General features: G+C 41.9%; 1 protein-coding gene across 2 annotated transcripts in view; it reads right to left on the bottom strand.

Moving 5' to 3' along the window:
• LOC141145371 (neural-cadherin-like) overlaps window positions 1–21108 on the bottom strand; it is a 159294-nt gene that overhangs the window by 101887 nt on the left and 36299 nt on the right. For both annotated transcript variants that reach the window (XM_073631991.1, XM_073631992.1), the window contains exons 3-14: window positions 16818–17043; window positions 15185–15389; window positions 13999–14110; window positions 12607–12856; window positions 10649–10791; window positions 10242–10414; window positions 9031–9199; window positions 6315–6485; window positions 5997–6169; window positions 3370–3537; window positions 892–1141; window positions 548–675 (exon numbers count right to left, since the gene is read on the bottom strand). In XM_073631991.1, coding sequence (XP_073488092.1) covers window positions 548–675; window positions 892–1141; window positions 3370–3537; window positions 5997–6169; window positions 6315–6485; window positions 9031–9199; window positions 10242–10414; window positions 10649–10791; window positions 12607–12856; window positions 13999–14110; window positions 15185–15389; window positions 16818–17043 — 2168 coding nt within the window. The remainder of the gene's footprint in view (window positions 1–547; window positions 676–891; window positions 1142–3369; window positions 3538–5996; window positions 6170–6314; window positions 6486–9030; window positions 9200–10241; window positions 10415–10648; window positions 10792–12606; window positions 12857–13998; window positions 14111–15184; window positions 15390–16817; window positions 17044–21108) is intronic.

The following is a 21108-nucleotide window of genomic DNA, read 5'->3' as shown; positions in this document are numbered from 1 at the left end:
CCAGGTGCTGGCTAAATGCAAATTGAAGCAGGGTTTGAAACAGGAAAATCTGGATGCCGCACACCGGATAAAGTTGAAAAAATCTTCTTTATTATAACACTTGGATCATAAAAAAAGAGGACAATCAGGCGGGTAGTACAGACACAGCTGACGCGTTTCGCACTCTAGTTCGAGCGCTTACTCATAGCTTATGAGTAAGCGCTCGAACTAGAGTGCGAAACGCGTCAGCTGTGTCTGTACTACCCGCCTGATTGTCCTGTTTTTTATGATCCAAGTTTTATAATAAAGAAGATTTTTTCAACTTTATCCGGTGTGCGGCATCCAGATTTTCCAGTTTCAAACCATGCAGAAATAAAATTGCTATACCGAAATAAGTATTTCCTAACATGCCACCTTTGCATGGCTAGTTTCTAATGAGCTGATTGGCTGTAACCTTTCAAATAATTGTTCAGGGCACTGAAAAACTGGCTTTGCTATTTATAGGTAGTAGGTCTACTTTCTTGGGGAATCTAATTATATTTGATGTATTTTAAAACAGTTTGCAAACCTTTCCATGTAGGCCAGAATCAAGATCCGTGGCTATAACTTGTGCAATTGATGATCCAATCTCAGCCCCTTCCTGTAACGTCACTTCATATGTGGAGGATGTGAAGAATGGAACGTTGTCATTAACATCTGCAAAAGATAAGGTGTTCTGACATTAGTAGACAGGACATGGGCAATTAGATAAAGCAAATTAAGCATTTTGATATTAATAATACAATCAGTCTATTGTTAAGGAAACTGTAAGGTAGGATTGGACCTCTAGTGATGACTGTGAAACCTGGACTTTGGTTATTTTTCCAATAGAACTGGCTTTCACAGACAGATCAAAAATTAGATGTAACATACCAGTCAAGTTGACATAAACAGTTGTAAAAGATGCTAGAGGTACTGTAGCAACATTCTGGGCTCTAATCTTCAAGGTAAAGAATTTGGTCTCCTCGTAATCCAGGGGCTCAGATACCAATATGGATGCTGAGCTGTCAGTTCTGTTTGTTTTCAGGTAGAAACGAATGGGGTTATTTGTCTCTGAAACAAGCCCTTCTTCCATGTTGTATGTCACACGTGGGTCACCCAGCAAAGATGTGGCTTTCACCGTCTGAAATAAAAGCAAAGTAAAATGAACGAGTAGGTGGCCAGATATGGAGATGATATAAGGATGATAGGAAAACTGGACAGCAAAACTTCCCATACCAAATTTGGAAACCTCTGACATACCCTGGTAGCATCAAGCTCCACACATATACCCCATAGCTGGGGTAAAACATGCATAGTTTTCTTAGATTTGTTCCTTTAGTTATCCAGCCATAAACAGTATTGGTAAGTGAGGACAAGGAGATATAAAAGTAAGGAATAGGTGTCAGAGGAGATGGCTTGAAGAAGGAAAAGGGCCTGAGGGTACAACTAGAGTTAAAAAAGAGTTGGAGGATATAAACAAGTGGGGCTAACTGAGAGGGTTGAGTAATCGTCACTATTAGTTTATTAAAAAAGAGAGATGCACTTACAAAAGCGATAAAATTTCAGACATAAAACATAAGCCGGCCGGCCAGATTCGAAGCTCCCGTCCTCCTCGACGAGACGAACATGGTGACGTCAGCACGTACCTCCTCAGACCCGTTTCGTTATAACTAACATTTTCAGTTTTAATAAACTAATAGTGATGGTATTACACTATAGTGTGCTATATCTTTCCCTTGGGTATATACACTGGCATTCATGGTCGGATGATCCGCTCAGTCCACGCTGAAGAGTGATACTAGCATTTGACATCCAGGTGTATGTTTTGAGCCCAGATGACTTCTGGCCTTCCTGAGGGGATTATTTGCCTGATTTTTTTAGTGTCTGGTAAGGAGGCAATCTATGTGGTGTTGGGTCACTCATGTTTTGGTCTTTCTCACATTGGTGACAGTTTTGTCCCTTCTCGCTCCAGAGCATCTATTTCTATGTGTACACCACTCATAATTTTTACAGTATCACGCTATGTTATATATTTTTTGATTTATATCACTATCCACGGATCGCATATCTGCTGCGGGAGGATTTCAATTTTCCTGGTTTAAAGATTCATCACCCAGGCTGTGGTTAAAGCCATTTGCACGTTTTGGCTTGCTATCTGGTAAGCCTTGATTTCACATGGTGTTCCATATATTTTGAATTCAATTGATCAGAAAATCATTGTGTGCAATGTTCATACATAATGGGACTTTTTTTATATAAATTACGCATCTAATTTAATTCACTTTGGACTTAATTTAGCGCATTTTTTTTCTTATTTATTTATCTGTGTCTTTTCACATTAATTGCAGCTTTTTTTTGGGGAGCTTGGTCCACCCCTATTTGTGTACTGGGCTAGCGCAGTTGTTTTTTCCTTTTTGGGGTTAAAAGTGCCCACCTAGCGGCCGAAAAGCGCTGCTTAAACAGAGGCCGCGGCCCCAGTGTGAAAGGGGTCTTATAGTTCATTGTTGAATAGTTCCCTTTGTAACATACAGCTACCAGTTAGGACAGCTGGTCTAAGGATATTGATTCACTGGATGGGGAAACCTGGCAGGCTATTTTGGAACAGGTCCTATCTGTGGTATCTATATCACCGACCCAACGTCTATCTCAGCTTTTTGTAATACATAGAGCTTATAGAACATAGAACACAAATTATATCAATGGCACCATAGAGAGACCAGAATGTCCTAGATGTGGAGGTTCCCCTGCAGACCTTCTTCATATGCTCTGGAAATGCCCCAAGTTAGTACGCTATTAGCAGTGTATTATTAATATCATTAATCAGGCTTTTCAGACTCTGTTACATAATGACATGTTGACAAGTGTACTAGGTTTCTTAGACAAGGAATTATTTACTCCTCAAGCTTGGGCCTCTATCTCATGGTTGCTGTTTTTGGCCCGAAAATGTATTTTATTAAAATGGAGGATTGGCAAGAGCAAGTTAATTCTAACCTGCTAAAAGAACGGCAAATCCTGTTACATAGCGGTAACCCTCATAAATTTAACAAGCAGTGTACCTCAATGAGTAATAATTACTTTTATATTTACTGAAACGTAGTGTTGTGTTGTAGCATGTGACCCCACTGGAGCGATGTCCCATCCCCAGTGGGAATACAGGCTACGAATAAAAACATGATAGAGACTTCATCACTTTCCCCACTTTGTCCAAAACTAAAATCAGACTGGAGTTGTGCTTTAAATTATTACATTTATAAAAAAAACAAAACAAAACAAAGCAATAGAAAATAGTTATCTAAATAAGCCTTGATTAAATTTACACAGTTATAAAATCATTACATTTGCTGTGGAGCGAAAGCAGACTACACTTACCACAATATTAGTGTCCCGAGTGATATTTTCTGGGATAGAGACCCAGTATATTGTTTGTAACCACTCTGGTGGCTGGTTTAGAATGTTAGTTATGGCCACTGTAAGTTCGACGCTGGTGCTGCGGTTCCCCCCATCTGTGGCAAAAATGTGCCGAGTAATGCGAGAAGTCTAGCGAAATGCAAAAGTGGTTAAGCATTTTAGAAACATTTTAAACACATTATATATTTGTGTTTACTGTGTTTTAGTCGTACTTACAGATTTCCTCCCCACCCCCAACCTGTGACTGGACAGTGAAAGGAGAAGCAGCACATACTAATAAGTCTGTCACTCTCTCCTCCACCACACAGCTCAATGGCTTCTTGTGCTGCTTCTCCCCCATCCAGGTTAAGTTCTGCTGTACAGTGGATTTCAATAAGCTGATATTCAGATGCTTATACTGCATAAATTTAAAGATTTATTAATGAATAGAGAGCTGCATTATATTGTGTCCTTTATATCTGCAAGGAGAATAGCTTTAAAGTGTTTGTTAAGGCAAAAGTAGAAATCCGTGACAGCCCCTCAGGCATACCACACTGTATATTTCTTTTCTAAAAAAGAGGCTTGTAAATACCTATTTAGAGCTATCTTCAGGCCGGTCATGTGTCTTGCGGCCGCTTTACAGCTTCGATACATGTCTTCTGCAGGAGGGGCCGAGATCTCCCTCTGACGTCAGCTGAGGAGGTCATGTGGCCACTCAGCCCCTACCGCAGAAGCCCTGTATTGGAGATGTAAAGCGGCCACGAGTCACGTGACCAGCCTGAAGATAGCTCTAAATTTACAAGCCTCGTTTTTAGAAAAGACATATGCAGAGGGGTATGTCTGAGTATCATAGAGAGGCCGGCAGTGACCATTGTAAGTTTTTGATTTCTACTAACAGCAGCAGGGGGGGGGGGGGGCGGAGACAGAGACACACAACGCAGAGCTGACAGGCAGGGAGGAGTGGATGAGGGTGAGAGAGGAGAGCTGAGAGCATGGCTGCGGATGACGGAGGGACGTACTCGCACTTCTATGGTCAGAGCTCAGCAGCCCTAAATTTTCCTGGTCAGTACAGAGAGGGGGATACAGGAAGTGGCAGGTTCAACCAGGTTTTTTACAATTTAGGGAGGGGCAGATTACACAGCACAAGCACTATGCTGTTTAATCTGCTTTAAGGGACAAGGATATCCATTTTTTGGGGGGGGGGGGGTTAACAAACGCTTTAAATCTGCAAGGAGAATAGCTTTAAGTGCTTACAGGTCCATCATTTACAGGAAGGCGGAGAATGAAATCAGAAAGCAAGCCACTGCTGCCTATCTACTTTCCTTTTGCCTACAGTAATAATAATCAGGATTACTCCTGGTAATTCTGTATAAGATATATGCAGGTGCCACAATCAATGTTTGTCAGCAGGATAGTTAGAGCAGCCTTGCTACCAGTCCTGCCACCTTTGTCCTGTTTCCACGAATTCTACTGGCACATCCCATCATATAAATTCATTAAGGCCAAAATCTCAGAGGCATACTACAGCATACACATATGCGAGGGCTGTGTTTGCCAGCATAAGGGGATGCACAGGTGTTCTGTGCATCCCCGTGCAGGCAGTCCCATTCATGTCAATTGGGACACAGCTGCTGCTCCCAACTTGACATCCATGAGGGTGCAGATCCCCGAACACACAGGGGTTGATTTACTAAAGGCAAAAAGACGGTGCACTTTGCAAAGTGCAGTTGCCCTCTGCAAGAGAAGTTGCTCCAGAGCTTAGTAAATGAGGTAAACCTTCACTTTGCAAAGAATACCCAGTCACGTGCAAGGAAAATTAAAACAACTGTATTTTTGCTTGCACATTATAGGATGGAAGTCAGCAGAGTTTCTGCTCATTTACTAAGCTCTGCAGCAACTGCACTTGCAGAGTGCACAGTCATTTTGCCTTTAGTAAATCAACCCCACATTGACTGTGCTCGGGGCCATGCACCCGCACAGCTGTCAAATTGGGAGCAACAGCTACAATACGTTTCAGTGCAGACACTGCATCTCAGTTGACATGAATGGGACTGGCTGCATGGGGATGCACGGAACACCTAAGCATCCTTGTGTGGGCATTGGGCAAACACAGCCCTTAGCACAGATGTACGCTGCAAGGTCCAAAAGAGTAATGCCCCGTACACACAGTCGGACATTGATCGGACATTCTGTCAACAAAATCCTAGGATTTTTTCCGACGGATGTTGGCTCAAACTTGTCTTGCATACACACGGTCACACAAAGTTGTCGGAAAATCTGAACGCGGTGACGTAAAACACGTACGTCGGGACTATAAACGGGGCAGTAGCCAATGGCTTTCATCTCTTTATTTATTCTGAGCATGAGTGGCACTTTGTGCGTCGGATTTGTGTACACACGATCGGAAATTCCGACAACGGATTTTGTTGTCGAAAAATGTTATAGCCTGCTCTCAAACTTTGTGTGTCAGAAAATTCGATGTAAAATGTGTGATGGAGCCCACACATGGTCGGAATTTCCGACAACAAGGTCCTATCACACATTCTCCGTCGGAAAATCCGACCGTGTGTACGGGGCATAAGACTGGACATAGCACAATTAAGTTTTACCTGGGAGATGGGATGGTTGACATACACCCACCCTGTGCTGGGGTTTATCTGGAGATACTCTGGTTGTTCTGCTGATATTGTATAACTTATGGCAGCATTAACGCCTTGATCACTGTCTAGAGCAGCAATGCGAAGAAAACTAGTTCCAACTGTAGTATCTTCTCGAAGGAAATCTAGATGAATAAAAGATAATGTGCAAACTTAAAATTCAATTCTCTTCAGTTGGATGGTCAATTACAGACTCTTGGGTTTCTCTATTAAAATGCTAAGGACTAACAGATAAGTAGGTGTTTAGCCTTTGTGGACATTTGTACTCACATTGGTAACGACTGTTCTCAAATTTAGGGTCATTATCGTTGACATCGGCAATAAGGATAGTCACTGGACAAATGCCAATTAGGGGCTCTTGAGCTTGGTCTGTGGCAGTCACAGAAATCGTGTACTCTCTTTGCTTCTCCCGGTCAAAACTTTGAGCTGTGCTGATCACACCTAAATTATTGTACACATACAAGATAATTAGATACGGAAGTGCAAAGACTGTGTGCAAAGGTTCTGTAACCAAATCAAATTTAAACTTTTATTGACCTGGCTGCAGTAAACTTATTTCTGATTGCTTGTTATCCCCATCCCAGCCCATTGACTGGACAGTAAAAGGAGAAGCAGCACACTGATGAGCTCTAATTTCTGCCACTCTGCTCTCTCTTCCTATATTTGGCTTCTTGTACTAATTTATGATAGGTTGTTAGGGTTTATTGCCATGGCTTACAGCTCCATTGCAAAGCTTACATAGGGCTTTCCCCTGGGCTCTGACAGGTGAACATACTAGAGGGGGGCAGCAAAGGTGAGGGTCAGTCAGGGGGTACCCTATCTAGCCACTTAAGGACCAGCCTCGTTTTGGATTTTAGGTGTTTACATGTTTAAAACAGTTTTTTTTGCTAGAAAATTACTTAGAACCTAGAAAACATTATATATTGTTTTTTTTCTAACACCCTAGAGCATAAAATGCAATACTTTTTTTTGCACCGTATTTGCGCAGCGGTCTTATAAGCGCACTTTTTTTGGAAAAAATTCACTTTTTTGAATAATAAAAATAGACAACAGTAAAGTTAGCCCAATTTTTTTTATATTGTGAAATATAATGTTACGCCGAGTAAATTGATACCCAACATGTCACGCTTAAAAATTGCGCCCGCTCGTGGAATGGCGTCAAACTTTTACCCTTAAAAATCTCCATAGGCGACGTTTAAAAAATTCTACATGTTGCATGTTTTGCGTTACAGAGGAGGTCTAAAGCTAGAATTATTGCTCTTGCACTACCTCACATGTGTGGTTTGACCACCGTTTTCATATGCGGGCGCTACTCAAGTATGCGTTCGCTTCTGCGTGCGAGCTCGTTGGGACAGGGCGCTTTAAAAAATTTTTTTTTCTTATTTATTTTACTTTATTTTATTTTTTTTTTCACTGTTTTAAAAAAAAAAATTGGATCACTTTTATTCCTATTACAAGGAATGTAAACATCCCTTGTAATAGAAAAAAGCATGACAGGTCCTCTTAAATATGAGATCTGGGGTCAAAAAGTCCTCAGATCTCATATTAGGACTTTAATGCAAAAAAAAAAAAAAAAAAAAAAAAAGTCGTTTGAAAAATTGACAAAAAAAAAAATGTGCCTTTAAGACAAATGGGTGGAGCTGACGTCATGACGTCGCTCCTGCCCTCCTATGGTATGGAGACGGGTGGGGGCCATCTTAGCCTCACTCGTCTCCATACCTAGGAAGTGAGAGGACCCAATCGCCTCCGCCGCTACCGACAGCACTGGTAAGTGGCGGAGGGCGCGGGAGAGAGGCGGGAGGGGGGTGGGCACCTCTCCTGCTGTCGTTAACGGTAATCCCGCCACAGAGACCACTTTTATCATACACAGAACCGCCGGCCCTAAAGTTGGATACCTCGGTTGTGGCAGCAGCTGCTGCCGTTACCGAGATATCCATCTTCAAAGTAATGACATATATATACAGTGGCCGGTCGGTAAGTGGCTAGAAATCATGAATAGGCATAGTGACAGTTTGTCTTGAAAGTGTATTTAAACCCTTGCAATTGAAACTCTTCTGTTATATCTGTTTCATAAGTGAAAAAATACTCAATGACCTTGCCAGAAATCTTGTGAGCTGATAACCTCCTGTTTCTCTCTCTGACTGTGTTGCATTCTTATCAGTTACATTGTTCCCAGTTATTTCAGAGGACTATAGAACCCCCTTCCCCAGGTTTATGTAAAAGAGGAAGAGATGTTCTGTAGTCCTCTCCAAGGACAATGTTGTTCCTCCATAGATATGGTACAGGTAATGAGCCTTGTTACCCTAGGACAAGTCTGAAAAAAAAATATTGTGACCACGACATATATAGACATGCAAGCTGAAATTTATTGCATATTTGTGCTTTAGATATGCTTTACACAATATGCTTTAGGTACATTTACCTAAATGTAGCGCCCTGCCCTAGTTCTGCTAAATTTAAGTGGTTGTAATGGCTGAAAGTTTTTTTACCATCATGCATTCTATGCATGAAGGTAAAAAAACCTTCTGTGTGCAGCTCCATCCACAGCCCCCCTAATACTTACCTGAGCCCCCTCTCAATCCAGCAGCATGCATGAAAGCCTCGGCTGTCCCGGGACTCCATCTCCTCATTGGCTGAGACAGCAGCGGGACCCTTTGGCTCTCACTGCTGTCAATCCCAGCCAGTGAGCAAATGAGGAGAGAGTGGGGGGCGGGGCCAAGCCACGGCTCTATGTGTCTTATAAACGCAAAGAGCAGGGCTCGGGAGCAAGCACGCACCAGTGCCCCCATAGCAAGCAGCTTGCTATTGGGGGCACTGGTCAACGGGAGGAGCCTCCACTTTTTGCTCTGCTGTACTCATGCTTTAAACTGAGCCACAGAGGGCTCCCCCTAGTGACACCTTCACAAATCTCTATGTAAAAAGAATCTCATAAAAATGAATTCATGATTATTTATAAGAAATAATGTAATAAAATATAGTTCAATACCAGTATCTGCATCAATGGAAAATGCTGGAGTGGCTCCCTCTCGATGCATTATTCTGTACTTCACTTCCCCATTCACACCAGTGTCTGCATCATAAGATTCTACCTGTAGGACAAAGGTACCCGGAGGCTGGTTCTCTAGGACCCAGGTGTTCTCACTGTACTGAAGACACTATGCACAGAGAAATGAGACTCAAAATTAAAGTGCTGGAAAAATAGGCACACTAGCGACACAAAGGATGGACAACAGCTGGGTGACAGATGCTAGGAATATCCCAAGTTAAAATACTGTGCAAATCAAGCAACACAGCAATGTAATAGCATAGCTAAATAAAACAACTGCATGAACTTCTTCAGGTATAGACAATGTGCATCATTTATGACCAATAGAGAAAAGAAGAGCAAGCCCTAGCCCATATTGACCAATCAGATTTAATATTTATTTTTCCTAGTGCACTGTAGGGAATGAAAGCTAAAACCTGATTGCTTAAGCAAATGGCCATATTTTATTACTGATTAGGTTTTCATATACAGTATCTGCTGGGACAGTTAAAATCTTTCTTGGGTGTTTATTGCTGTATTACATTCTGTCCCTGTAACTACAAAAGTAGTAAGGGGAACCCTCCCCAATGAGAACACAGGTAGTAATAAAAACCTTACAGGGATTCTATCTTCCCAGCACTCTGCAGAAGGGCTTGCAAAAACCACAAACCAGACCATGCCACAAAGTCGGCTTCATTACCCGTTTGCTAGGTGCTCATGCCAGCAAGAGCTCGTTCTGGTTCCAAGAGCAGTCCACCACCCAAATTGGTAAACGTTGAATGTATAACACAGGTTACAACATGGGGCCCGCTTCGGGAACTCCTCTTCTGATGTGTTTCACTGACAGATGGGCTGTCAGAGGATCAGCTGATCACGTGATCACTGTTATTGGTTGTCACAGGGGTCATATGATCAGGAGACAGTCTTAATGGCTCCCGATCATACTATGACCTGATTGCTGTCCACGACAACTCGGTCATTGTGCTGGGAACACACATTGAGCACACTCTCAGCACAGAAAGCTCTGCCACTTATGGACCCATATGTGTGGTGTGTGAGCGTTCAAGCCCACCCTCTTTGCTGCTGCACATATGCATTACGTGGATGACAAGAAGTTAACGCACAGGTTTGTTTAAAGTAATAGTAGCTCTGTTACATAGTATTAAACTCACCTCTCTGAAAATAGGTTTATTATTATTAACATCATTTATTCCCACAATGACTTTAGTGAAACTGATTAATGAGGATGATCCCCCAGAAATATTATCATCCACTGCAGAGATGTTTAACACATACTGAGTTTTCGTCAGCCTGGGCAGAGGCATTCTACGAAGTCTTAAGATACCTATAAAAAGATTGTAACAAAAAAAAACTGTAATAATTCATAATGGTGTCTAATTACTAAGGTTAAAAAAAAGGTCTTATGGAGAAGTCAGAAATAAAAACCATCCTTGCCCACCAATAGCAACCAATCAAGATTGCCAGGCAATGAGGCTGAGCAAGACAGACAGTACTTTTTTCAGGCACCTTGAGACATTCAACACAGAGATGTTTGTCAAAAGGCATTTTGTTGTTTTACCTTTTTGACTGTCCAGTTCAAAATTACCATCTTCGTTCCCTTCAACAATGAAGTATGACACTCCATCTCCATCTGGGTCCTTAGCATGGACTGTCGCTACTAAGGTGTTTGGCCCCGCATCTTCAGACAGGAAAGTGTTATAGCTATCAAGAAGAAATGTAGTTATAACAGTCAAACTATTCAAAGCCAGGCAATAATTAAAAATCTGACAGGGGGTATAACCCCACAATACATGAAATAGACTAATGTTGATTTGTAATGTAAGACCAGTTTGCTCCAAACCAACATTTCTGTTTTTGTTAAATGCTGGAGAGTTAAACCACCTACAATTTTCTTAAATATATCTTAAGGACTTTACTTGTAAGACATAGACATTTCCTAGGTCTTCACACTTGTTGTGGCCATTATGGCTGGGAGATCTCACTGTTAGAGCATCCAAAGCATATCAGATACCAAGAGTGGACAGCCCAGGAGGCTCCACCCGTAGCTAAAATATCACTTTTAGTTGGACTAACCCTTTAAAAGTCTGGGTTTTGCCCTCAACACTCAACTGAAACTGCTCTCCAAAAACTCACAAACAGCTAAATCCTACTCCTTGACCTCTTTCCTGCTTTTGACATGGTGGACCACTCCCTCTTCCTCAAAAAACTTTACTTCTTTGGTCTTCATGACTGTACTCTGTACTGGTTCTCATTCGCCTATCCCACTGCACCTTCAGAGTTTCTTACATTTCTACTTCCTCTTCTCCTCTTCCTTTCTTTGTTGTGGTTTCCCAAGGTTCCGTTCTTGGACCTTGCCTATTCTCAAACTACACTTCCTCCCTGGGTCAGTTAATAGCCTTCCATGGCTTCCAATACCATTTTATTTTGATGACACCCAAATCTATCTCTCTACTCCTCAGCTCACTTCATCTGTCTCCTCACGCATCAGTAATTTACTAACAGACATATCAGACTGCAAGTCACACCACTTCCTTAAACCAAACTCATAATGTTTCCTCTCCCACAGACCTCTTCCCCTGACTTCTCTGTCAAGATTGACGGCTCAACAATCAACCTATCCCAGCATTCCAAGGTGCTAGGTGCAATCCCAGACTCTGCACTCTCCTTTCGACCCCACATACAATCAATGTCCAAAGCTCCACCTCGACCTCCGCAACATCTCCAAAATAAGCCCCTTTATAACCAATGACACTACAAAGCTCCCTGGTCATCTCTCGCATTGACTACTGCAACTCATTCCTCATTGGCTTAACTTTACATAGGCTATCTCCACTTCAGTCCATTGTGAAACTGCTGCCTCTTTGTAAGCTCTAATGAGCAGGGCCCTCTGATTCCTACTGTATTTATTTTTTCTTTATTACAGGTACTTACTGTACATAGCACTGACAATTTACACTTTAAATATATCATACATTCACATCAGTCCCTGCCCTCAAGGAGCTTACAATCTAAGGTCCCTAACTCACATTCATACATAAAGTACATATACTAGGGCAAATTTAGACAGGAGCCAGTTAACCTACCAGCATGTCTTTGGAATGTGGGAGGAAACTGGAGTACCCATAGGAAACCCACGCAGGCACAGGGAGAACATGCAAACTCCAAGCAGGTAGCGCCATGGTTGGGATTCAAACTCATGGCCCAAATGCTGCTAGGTGTAAGGGCTATCCATTTAGCCATTGTGCCCCCCATGTATTAAATTGTATTGTAATTGTACTGTCTGTCCTTATTTTGTAAAACGGCACGTAAACTGTTGAGGTTATATAAATCCTGTATAATAATATTAATAATAAGCAGTGAACTAAATAAATTAATCAATAATGACCAATCAGAACAATTTTTTCGATGCTTGCGTACTGTAAGCTTGCTGCATGGCACTATCCACATCAGAGCCTGCACTGCCTTATAAATTAAATATTACCTTAAGTGATGTTACATCTATATTAAAGTCCTTACACAGACTGGGAGAAGACTGGGGCTTCATCATTGACATTGGCCATGCGTAGTCGCACAGATGCTGTTCCAGTACGAGGGGGATTTCCCTTGTCCACAGCTACTACTACAAATTCATACATGTGGTTGGCTCGCTCATAGTTGAGTATCTGACTGGAATGGATGACTCCTTGTAGCGTGATGGAAAACTCTGAGCTTTGAGTGAAGTAGGAAATCTCTGCATTGGTTCCAGAGTCACAATCCTGGGCAGTCACTGATAAACAAAAAAACACGATCATTATATGCAGTCACACATGGTACAATATCACCACCATCTCTCTACATGGGGTTTTTACTGGAAGCTAAGATTTTACAATGTAGACCAATGTTTCTCAACTGTAGTACAAGTTTAGTCCTCTCCCCACATAGTTGCTTTTGAGGATTTAAATACTAACAAAATACTTTTACAGAGCTACAGTAGCTGGTAGAATCTTTAGCATCTGACACTTCCAAGTGTTTTGGATGTCTGTGTCTAGGTAGCTAGGCAGCTAGGTAGGAATTGATGGTTCCACTCACCGGCTACTGCTCTACTAGTGTGACCATGCAAGTTAATGGGCTGAACCACCAAGTGTGTTAGTTGTATGCATCTCCCAGTGACGTAGAAGCCAGTGGTTCCACCTAACAGCTTTTACACTATTAGTGCTTCCATGCAGCAGAAAACACAGCCATTCAACCACCCGGAAGTGCTGGATAAATAGGGTGCTACCAGCAGCTGTAGTGCAGCAAAGATTCCATTCACTGGGAGCAGCTAGTTGTCTGGCTGTCATGCTTATCCAGTGAATTTAAACTGAATCGGTACACATATACATATCAGAAATTAGTATTAGATCAGTACTGGTTATCTTTAATGGAAACATACTGATTTAAATTTGGTAGTGCTTTTGTGCGATCCAATGTCCACTTTGTTCAGGATAATATTACCATGGGAGGTGGAAGTAGTATCAGCCATTATAGTGACAGTAGCACCAATGAGTGGTACATATAGAAACTCTTTAAAAGTACCACACAAATTACACTACACTGCAAGTATTTAGATGGTGGTAGTTGTAAACCATTTTAGTTACCCAAAGCAGTTAACCAGTAATTTAATTAAGATGGAAATATGCATTTTTGAAGGTTACAAAATGGATCTTTAAAATTATATAATTTAAAAAAATGATCTTTTACAGGTGTAGTAACTACAGCTTTGTGGGTCCAACATTAAAACCACAATAAAACTGGAGTGATAATATGATAACAAATGGACTATGCTCTCTGTTTTTATTAAAAAATTGCCTGATAGCTACACTTTATCATGCAAAATTGGGCAAAATGCTAAAACAGCACCAATTATACATGCAGGAGGCATCAATCTACCTTGCAACAAGGATGTCCCCACTGGAATATTCTCTAAAATGTTGTCTCTGCTGTATATAGACCTCAGGAACTCAGGAGAGCAATCATTATCATCTATGATGTGAACCATGACCTGAGAAAACAATAAACCGGTCACTGGAAACAAAGCAAGGCAGTGGAAGAATGCAGATGCAAAGGTTTGGGTGGATAGATAGATAGATAGATAGATAGATAGATAGATAGATAGATAGATAGATAGATAGATAGATAGATAGATAGACAGACAGACAGACAGACAGACAGACAGACAGACAGATAGATACAACCTTTCTCAATTAAGATTCTAGCAGAGGTTGATAGGCGTGCCCTGATCAATGGGCATAATGAAACCACTGACACCATTAATTTTTTTAGCTCAGTGTAAGGGGGATTATTTCAAATGACCACAAATGTAAGAAGCATTCTTCCCAGTGCCTGTCACGCTAACTGATATAGATATAGTAATTATTAGCAGGGATTTCCTGGGCCTTCAAAAGCTATATCAAGGGTTCCTTCATGTTAAAAAGGCTGCCAAGGGCAGATAGATAGATAGATAGATAGATAGATAGATAGATAGATAGATAGATAGATAGATAGATAGATAGATAGATAGATAGATAGATAGATAGATAGATAGATAGAAAATGAGGAAACCTATGGCTGAAAATAGAAAATAACTGCTACTCATTTGTCCAAAACTCACCACAACATGGCCACAATGATATCAGTTTTTCAACTGTTTGTATTTAAAAAAACTTTCCCATAGCAATATCTGTGAATCTAGCACCTGTGGCATGTGTAATAATGGGCTTCTAAACTTAATGAGCCTGTGACTAATGTGTATTCTCCTCTGTAGTGAAAGTAAATAGGGGCATACTTTGGCACATCAAACATTGACTATTACTGGTCCATATATAACAACACTTGGGGATGGAAGTTCAGGTACAAAGGCTGCATTGTGTTGAGGCAGAGGGAATATGATATGTTCCCCTATTCCCAGTTATACCAGATATTTATTGCGGTGGTCTGTACTGGGAAGTGTTGAGTAGGTATGTACTGGCTACTTTAGGTTCTTCCTATAAAGCAAACCTGGTGCTATGACTAGTAAAGACACAATGGAGGTTTTCTTTAAGGTACGGTAGGATTTTCATGAATGTGATGCAATTACCTCAGTGACGCTGCTGAGTCCACTGTCTGCCTCCACAGCTTTTACCAACAAGTGGTAGAGGTGATGTTCACTCTCATAGTCCACAGCATGGGTGAGGCTCAGCTCTCCGCTCTCCTGGTTAATAATGAAGAGGCTGCTGGGATTCATCAGCAAGCTGTAGGTGATCGGCTGGCTCTGGAAAGACACAGCTTCTACAACTGCTATTCTGCACAAAGAAGGACACATGCTAACTTTAGGGGTCAAATATTTGATAAAATATTAATTTGTAGATGCTTAAAGTGGATCTAGCATCAAAAATGTTATGTTAAGTGCATGCATGATAAGAAATCTGTAAGACTTACAGGTAATTACTACTTCTCACACAGATCAAAGAACTGCCTCTGACAATGTCTTCATCTACATTTCTCTTCAGAAAGACAGAGCCATATTTGTTCAGGAATGGACGGGGTCAACATCTACAAACTAGATGCTGATTACTTTTACAGTATGGGTGGCACGTCCCCCCCATGGTTACTGGGCTCTCCTCCGCTCTTCTTGAGTGCTCAGGACTACATCAGAAGGCATGTCCATATTTGGTCAATGACAACCCCTGTTGACCCTGCTTTAGCGGCAGTGGGAACAGTCACTCCATTCAGTGTGGAGAAAGCAACGGGATCGATCTGGTCTCGGACAGCGGGTGGGTCAGCAGTTGTGGTTAATGTGGACCTGCATTGCTGGATGACCTGATTGATGATGGATGTATATCAGGGGACATTTGTTTTATTTTTTTAAATAAAGGACTGATTCTGAGCTTCTTATATGAAGGCCACTGTGTTCTCTGGTTCTGAGAACCTCCCTCTCCCTCTAAAAGAAAAGTGTAAAAAAATACTGACCTTACCAGTAGTCTCGCCTAAGCAAGGGTTAGTAATTGTAGGATCTTGGGAAAGCTGGGGACCCCAAATCCCAAGAGAGAGAGCTGTGCCTTTTTGTTCTGACAGAGGGACCCCCCCCCCCCCGACACCCCCCCCCCCACTGCTGCCAGAACACGCTGATCAGATGCTGGCTTTATCGCCCTTTGACAAAAGCTGATCCTTAGATCACCTTTTATCGCAAAGACAGCTGTACACACTGACCAAATGTCTACCGGTTCCGGTGGAACCGACTGATACCGGCTAATATTCAGCTTGTGTGTACCCAGACTTAGACGTTCATTCATTTTTTCTATCCTGCTCCTTCAAATTTTCTCATCACTGAGTTTAAAAAACGAATGTTGGTTTGTCCCACTAACAATTAGAAAGTTGAAAGAATGTGCTTAAAAAAAATTGTGAACAAAATTCTGAGTATATTCTGAGTATAGCCAGTTTAAAATTCACCAAAACTATGTTATATGATGACCTACCTAAACCATCCACTCACCCAATCAGGCAGGCCTTTACACTATATCGTTGTTGGTAGATCTAAAGAGGTTTGTATGATGTAATGTAAGGGCCTACTTAAATACCAATTTAATTTGGATTCAGTCATCCAGACCCAGGCACTACATATTGGTAGATCTAAAGAAGATTGTACAATCAGAATGTAATATGTATAGTAAGGTTTGGCATGTATGTATGTACACGTGCATGAATTGTAAAATGTCCATCTCCATACTCACTTCTCCCTAGCAGCAGTGCTTTCTGGGACAAACAGACTGTACGTCATATTGGTGAACTGGGGAGGACGCAAGCCGACCAGAATGGAGACAGAAGCATACAGACTTTTTTTCCCATGTCTGTCAATTGCCTGCACTGTGAGAGCATATTCCTTATCCCAAATCAGTGGTAAACCTGTTGTACTGATGACACCAGTCTCCTTGTTGACCTCAAACTGCTGGTCATATCCTGAAAAGAAGATAATGAATAGGAATCATCCTCCTAATATTCATGTACAATTTAGGACACGCATGCAAGGTATCGATAAGAACAATGATTGGGTGCTAACGGTGAAAACCCAATAGCCACCAATCAGAGAACGTTCTAGTTGATCTTTTTTTTTTTTTGTTTGACAATTTCTGATATGTTTTTATGCTTTATACATTATTTAAAGCACATAACACCTAAAATACACCCCTCCATAGTTAGAAATATAAACTATAACAAGAAATATAAACGTGTATTTTCTTTTTCAAAGTCTTTTTATTGGTTTTCAAAAAGAGAAACAAAAACAGAAAAAGAGAACAAACAGTTAAACATACATTGGTCTTATATGATGTCTATGTGATCCTTGCAAGAATCACGCTGTCACCTTTTTTATGAAATATATATTATGAAATCAGTCATAGCGGTACAGTTTACTGGGTCATGAGGTGGTGCTATGTGCAGTTGTACATGGTAAGATAGCATATTGTAGATTCATTGTGTACACCCGGCACCCGCTTGGGAGCTACTTAGTGATTGGGATCTACTAAGAGGCCTCTGAAGCGGTGGAGGGATCTGCCAGCCACTTAGACCAGACTTTGCCATATTTGTTGGGGCAGCCTCTGTTGTCATATGTGTCTTTATACAGAGGTAAGCTATTGTTAATTAATTGTTTCCACAGGGAGAGAGGAGGGGGGGTTGGTGTGCGCCAACTAAGGGCTATAGCTTTACGGGCATAGAACAGGAGCAGTCCCACCAGTGTACGTCCTGCCACCGTAGGAATTAGTTGTTCTACCAGGCCTAGTATGCAGATTGACATTGATGGTTGTAGTGGCACAGAGGTGATTTGTGTGATAAAGTCCAATATCTCCCTCCAGTATCCGACAATTGCCGGACAGGTCCAGAAGATGTGGGTGAAGTCCCCAGGAGTCCCACCACATCTGCAACATCCGGGAGGGGAGTCGGGGTTCATTTTGTGTAGTCTGTGAGGGGTAAAATATGCCCGATGGACTATCTTGAATTGGATCAGGCGATCTCTCAGAGAGACCAGGGAGCTAAATGGGAAATCCCATATGTCATCCCAGTCATCGTTGTCAAAATTGGGGATGTCACGGGACCATTTAAATCTTAGCTTTTCCATAGTCGGGAGAGAGGTATAAACGTGTATTTTTAAAGCGGAGATTCACTGACACTTATCCTCCTCTTCACCACCATTTCTGACACTTTATGTTTTTTTTTTTTGAATCAGGTAATTTTTATTGATCATTTTTCAAGAACAAAAACATCTGTTACCGAAGTAAAAATCTTGTCACAAGGGACAAATATGTAAAATAATAATCAATTTACATTAAAATAAATTAAAACATAAAAGAGAAAGTGTACATTAAAAGGAAAAAAAAATGTTTATTTTTTAGAGGGAGCAGATACATTTTTGACAGATACCCACTCCCACTTCCTCAATTCTCGCCTAGGCAAATATTACATCACTTGTCCTGCCCCCCTCCCTGCCCATTGCCTCCGGGAACACATCCTAAGGGGATGCAGGAATAGTATCACTGCACCCTGTGATCTCACACATGTTCAATGGGGATCCAGCTGTGATTCCTCAGGAAGTCACAGCCAGCTCTCAAATCTAAGATAGCGATGCCGGGGACCCACATCATTGAGAAGAACCAGCTGCAGGTTGACATCATCTCCTGGTGCTTTTTAATTAGTAAACGAACTGGTCACTGTATGCATTTCCTCTAGAATATTGGTGAAGTCTATGTTTGGTGTTCTTTGGATAGTAAAGGCAGATTAAGGCCATGCATATATTGAATGAAAGTGAAACTAAACTGTATCTGAGCACCACAAACTGAAAACACTATTTATTTCATTATTAATATTTAAAATAAAACTCACCCATTCATGCATGTCTCCATGCTTTATTTTGTTGAGAAATATCTTTTAATATCTTTTAAAAACACCCACCTATCATTTATAACTGCAGCCATCTTGAGTAAGGGCAGCTGATTCCAGTAGAAGGCATTCAGGCAGGAAGGTATGTGTAGCACACTCCACATAAGAGCAGCTGCGGAATTGGGATCTCCCACCCTGCACAGCCAGGCACACCAAATTTTCACAGGAATACTTAGATTTAGTGAACAGTCCAGCACTTTGTTTTTGTACTTTATTGAGGGGATAAAACTTGAATAGGGATTAGGGAGATTATGGAATGCCCACTTGACTTTAGAACTCTTTAGGGACAACTCTTCCTATGTACAGCTATATGCACTCCTCTTAGCAAAGCCCTTAAGCAAAGCCCTTTACAGGCAGGGACTGTGGGCCATTTTGATGTGTAAAGAAAAAGTCCAGTGTCCAGCTACATCCTTGTGGCTACTGATCCCAGCACCACCTCTTCAGGCACTGCCAGTCCGCCTGACTGCAGCTGCCCCCTTCACCAGCCCACCCGGCTACTTCCCACAGTCCTTCCAGACTGCACACTCACCAGCCACCCGACGGTCTTCTTCCTAGAGATCTCCTGGATGTGCTGACTCTTTCCCCCTGTCCTCACACCTGCTCCCGTGCATCCAGGAAAGGACTCCTCCATGTGTTGTAAATGGATCCCTCCAGCACCCGAGCCCCAGGCCTGAGGTCACCCCCCCAGACTAGGGGCACCCTCAAGGGCCACCGACAGCCTCCTCAGCACTCTGTCACCAGCTTCCACCCAACTGCCCCCTGCTGGCATTAATCAGAGTATTTAAGAGGTGCCCACTCCCTGCCAGCCCACTTGCTGGGGATTGGCTGGCGCCCATACTTCAGGCAGCTCCTCCTAACCTCCCTCCTATTCTTTTGTAAGCTTCTCCAAGGTTCCAGCAAGTAGGGGGAGGTACCAGAGGTGCAGCCTGATGAGTCATCCAGCTTCCCTGAGTTACTTATCCCTGACCCAGATTCAATCCAGGCTTGGCTGCCGGCCAAGCCAAAATTTACCTATACTATCACTAACTATGTACAATCTATTCTAGCACACTAGAGGGTCCTACATATGTTTAGCTGAGATAGCTCTTCCTCTTCTCCTCCAGATGAAAGAAAGAAAATGCCCATGAATAGGGTTGCCACCTGTCCGGGATTCACCTGGACAGTCCAGGTTTTGAATCATGTGTTCATTCAGCCTGAAACCCGGACACAGTATTTCAACAGGAATGTGGCTCAGAATAGGGCCTGACAGGAGGGTGAGGAGGCACTATGCATGCCGCATTACTATCCCCTTTGGAGCACCCAAACGTGTCCTAGGTCTGTTATAATCCTATAGTCTATGCTAAAACATTTTTTTTTGCTGTGCCAGAAAAAGTGGCAACTCTACCCATGAAGCCTCCTAGTATGTATGACATACTTTTGGCCTAGGCCAGAAACCAGGAAGCAACTGAAGAAATGTAAAAAAAAAAAAGGTTTAAAATAATTAAATATAACATACCTTCCTATCTAGTTAATGTTCAACAAGAATAATTAGTTTCACTTCAGGAAGCCTCAGAGTGGGGGGGGGGGGGATTGGAAATATATAGGTCTGATTAAAAAACGGACCAGTTCCCGCAGTATCAGGAAGGTGAATTCACTATTTGTCCCTCAGAGTTAATGAATGATCCAATGTTATTTGAATATTGTTGGAATTGAGCAGTTTTAGCTAGCAGTTGATCAGCTTTCTCTCCCTTCTCATAGTAAGCCAGTTTACTAGAGAATTGTTTTTTCTCTGCAGATAAGACGGAAGGGTGCTTCAGAACATCCTGAGCAGTCATCCATACATCATGTGTCAAAGCATTGGGTTTCGAAACATATTCCAGCACCTGCTGGACCACCTGGCGCTCACTTAATGTAGTTGTTATTTTATCAGCATTCATTTACGAAGTAAATATGCCCTGCAGGTATGGCTTGAATGCTTCCCAGCAGGTGAGCTTGTCCGGGTAAGTTTTATGCACCTGAAAAATTATTTTATCTGGCTTTCAATGGAATCATGTGAAGGTGAGGTAAAGCCAGAAGGCCAGAGGATCTCTGCATTGGCTACAGAAACAGCAA

Source organism: Aquarana catesbeiana, linkage group LG05 (genome assembly GCF_042186555.1).
Source record: "Aquarana catesbeiana isolate 2022-GZ linkage group LG05, ASM4218655v1, whole genome shotgun sequence".
NCBI classification, from domain to species: domain Eukaryota; kingdom Metazoa; phylum Chordata; class Amphibia; order Anura; family Ranidae; genus Aquarana; species Aquarana catesbeiana.
Note: the sequence above shows the minus strand (reverse complement) of the source record. Positions and strands in the feature narration are given on the sequence as shown.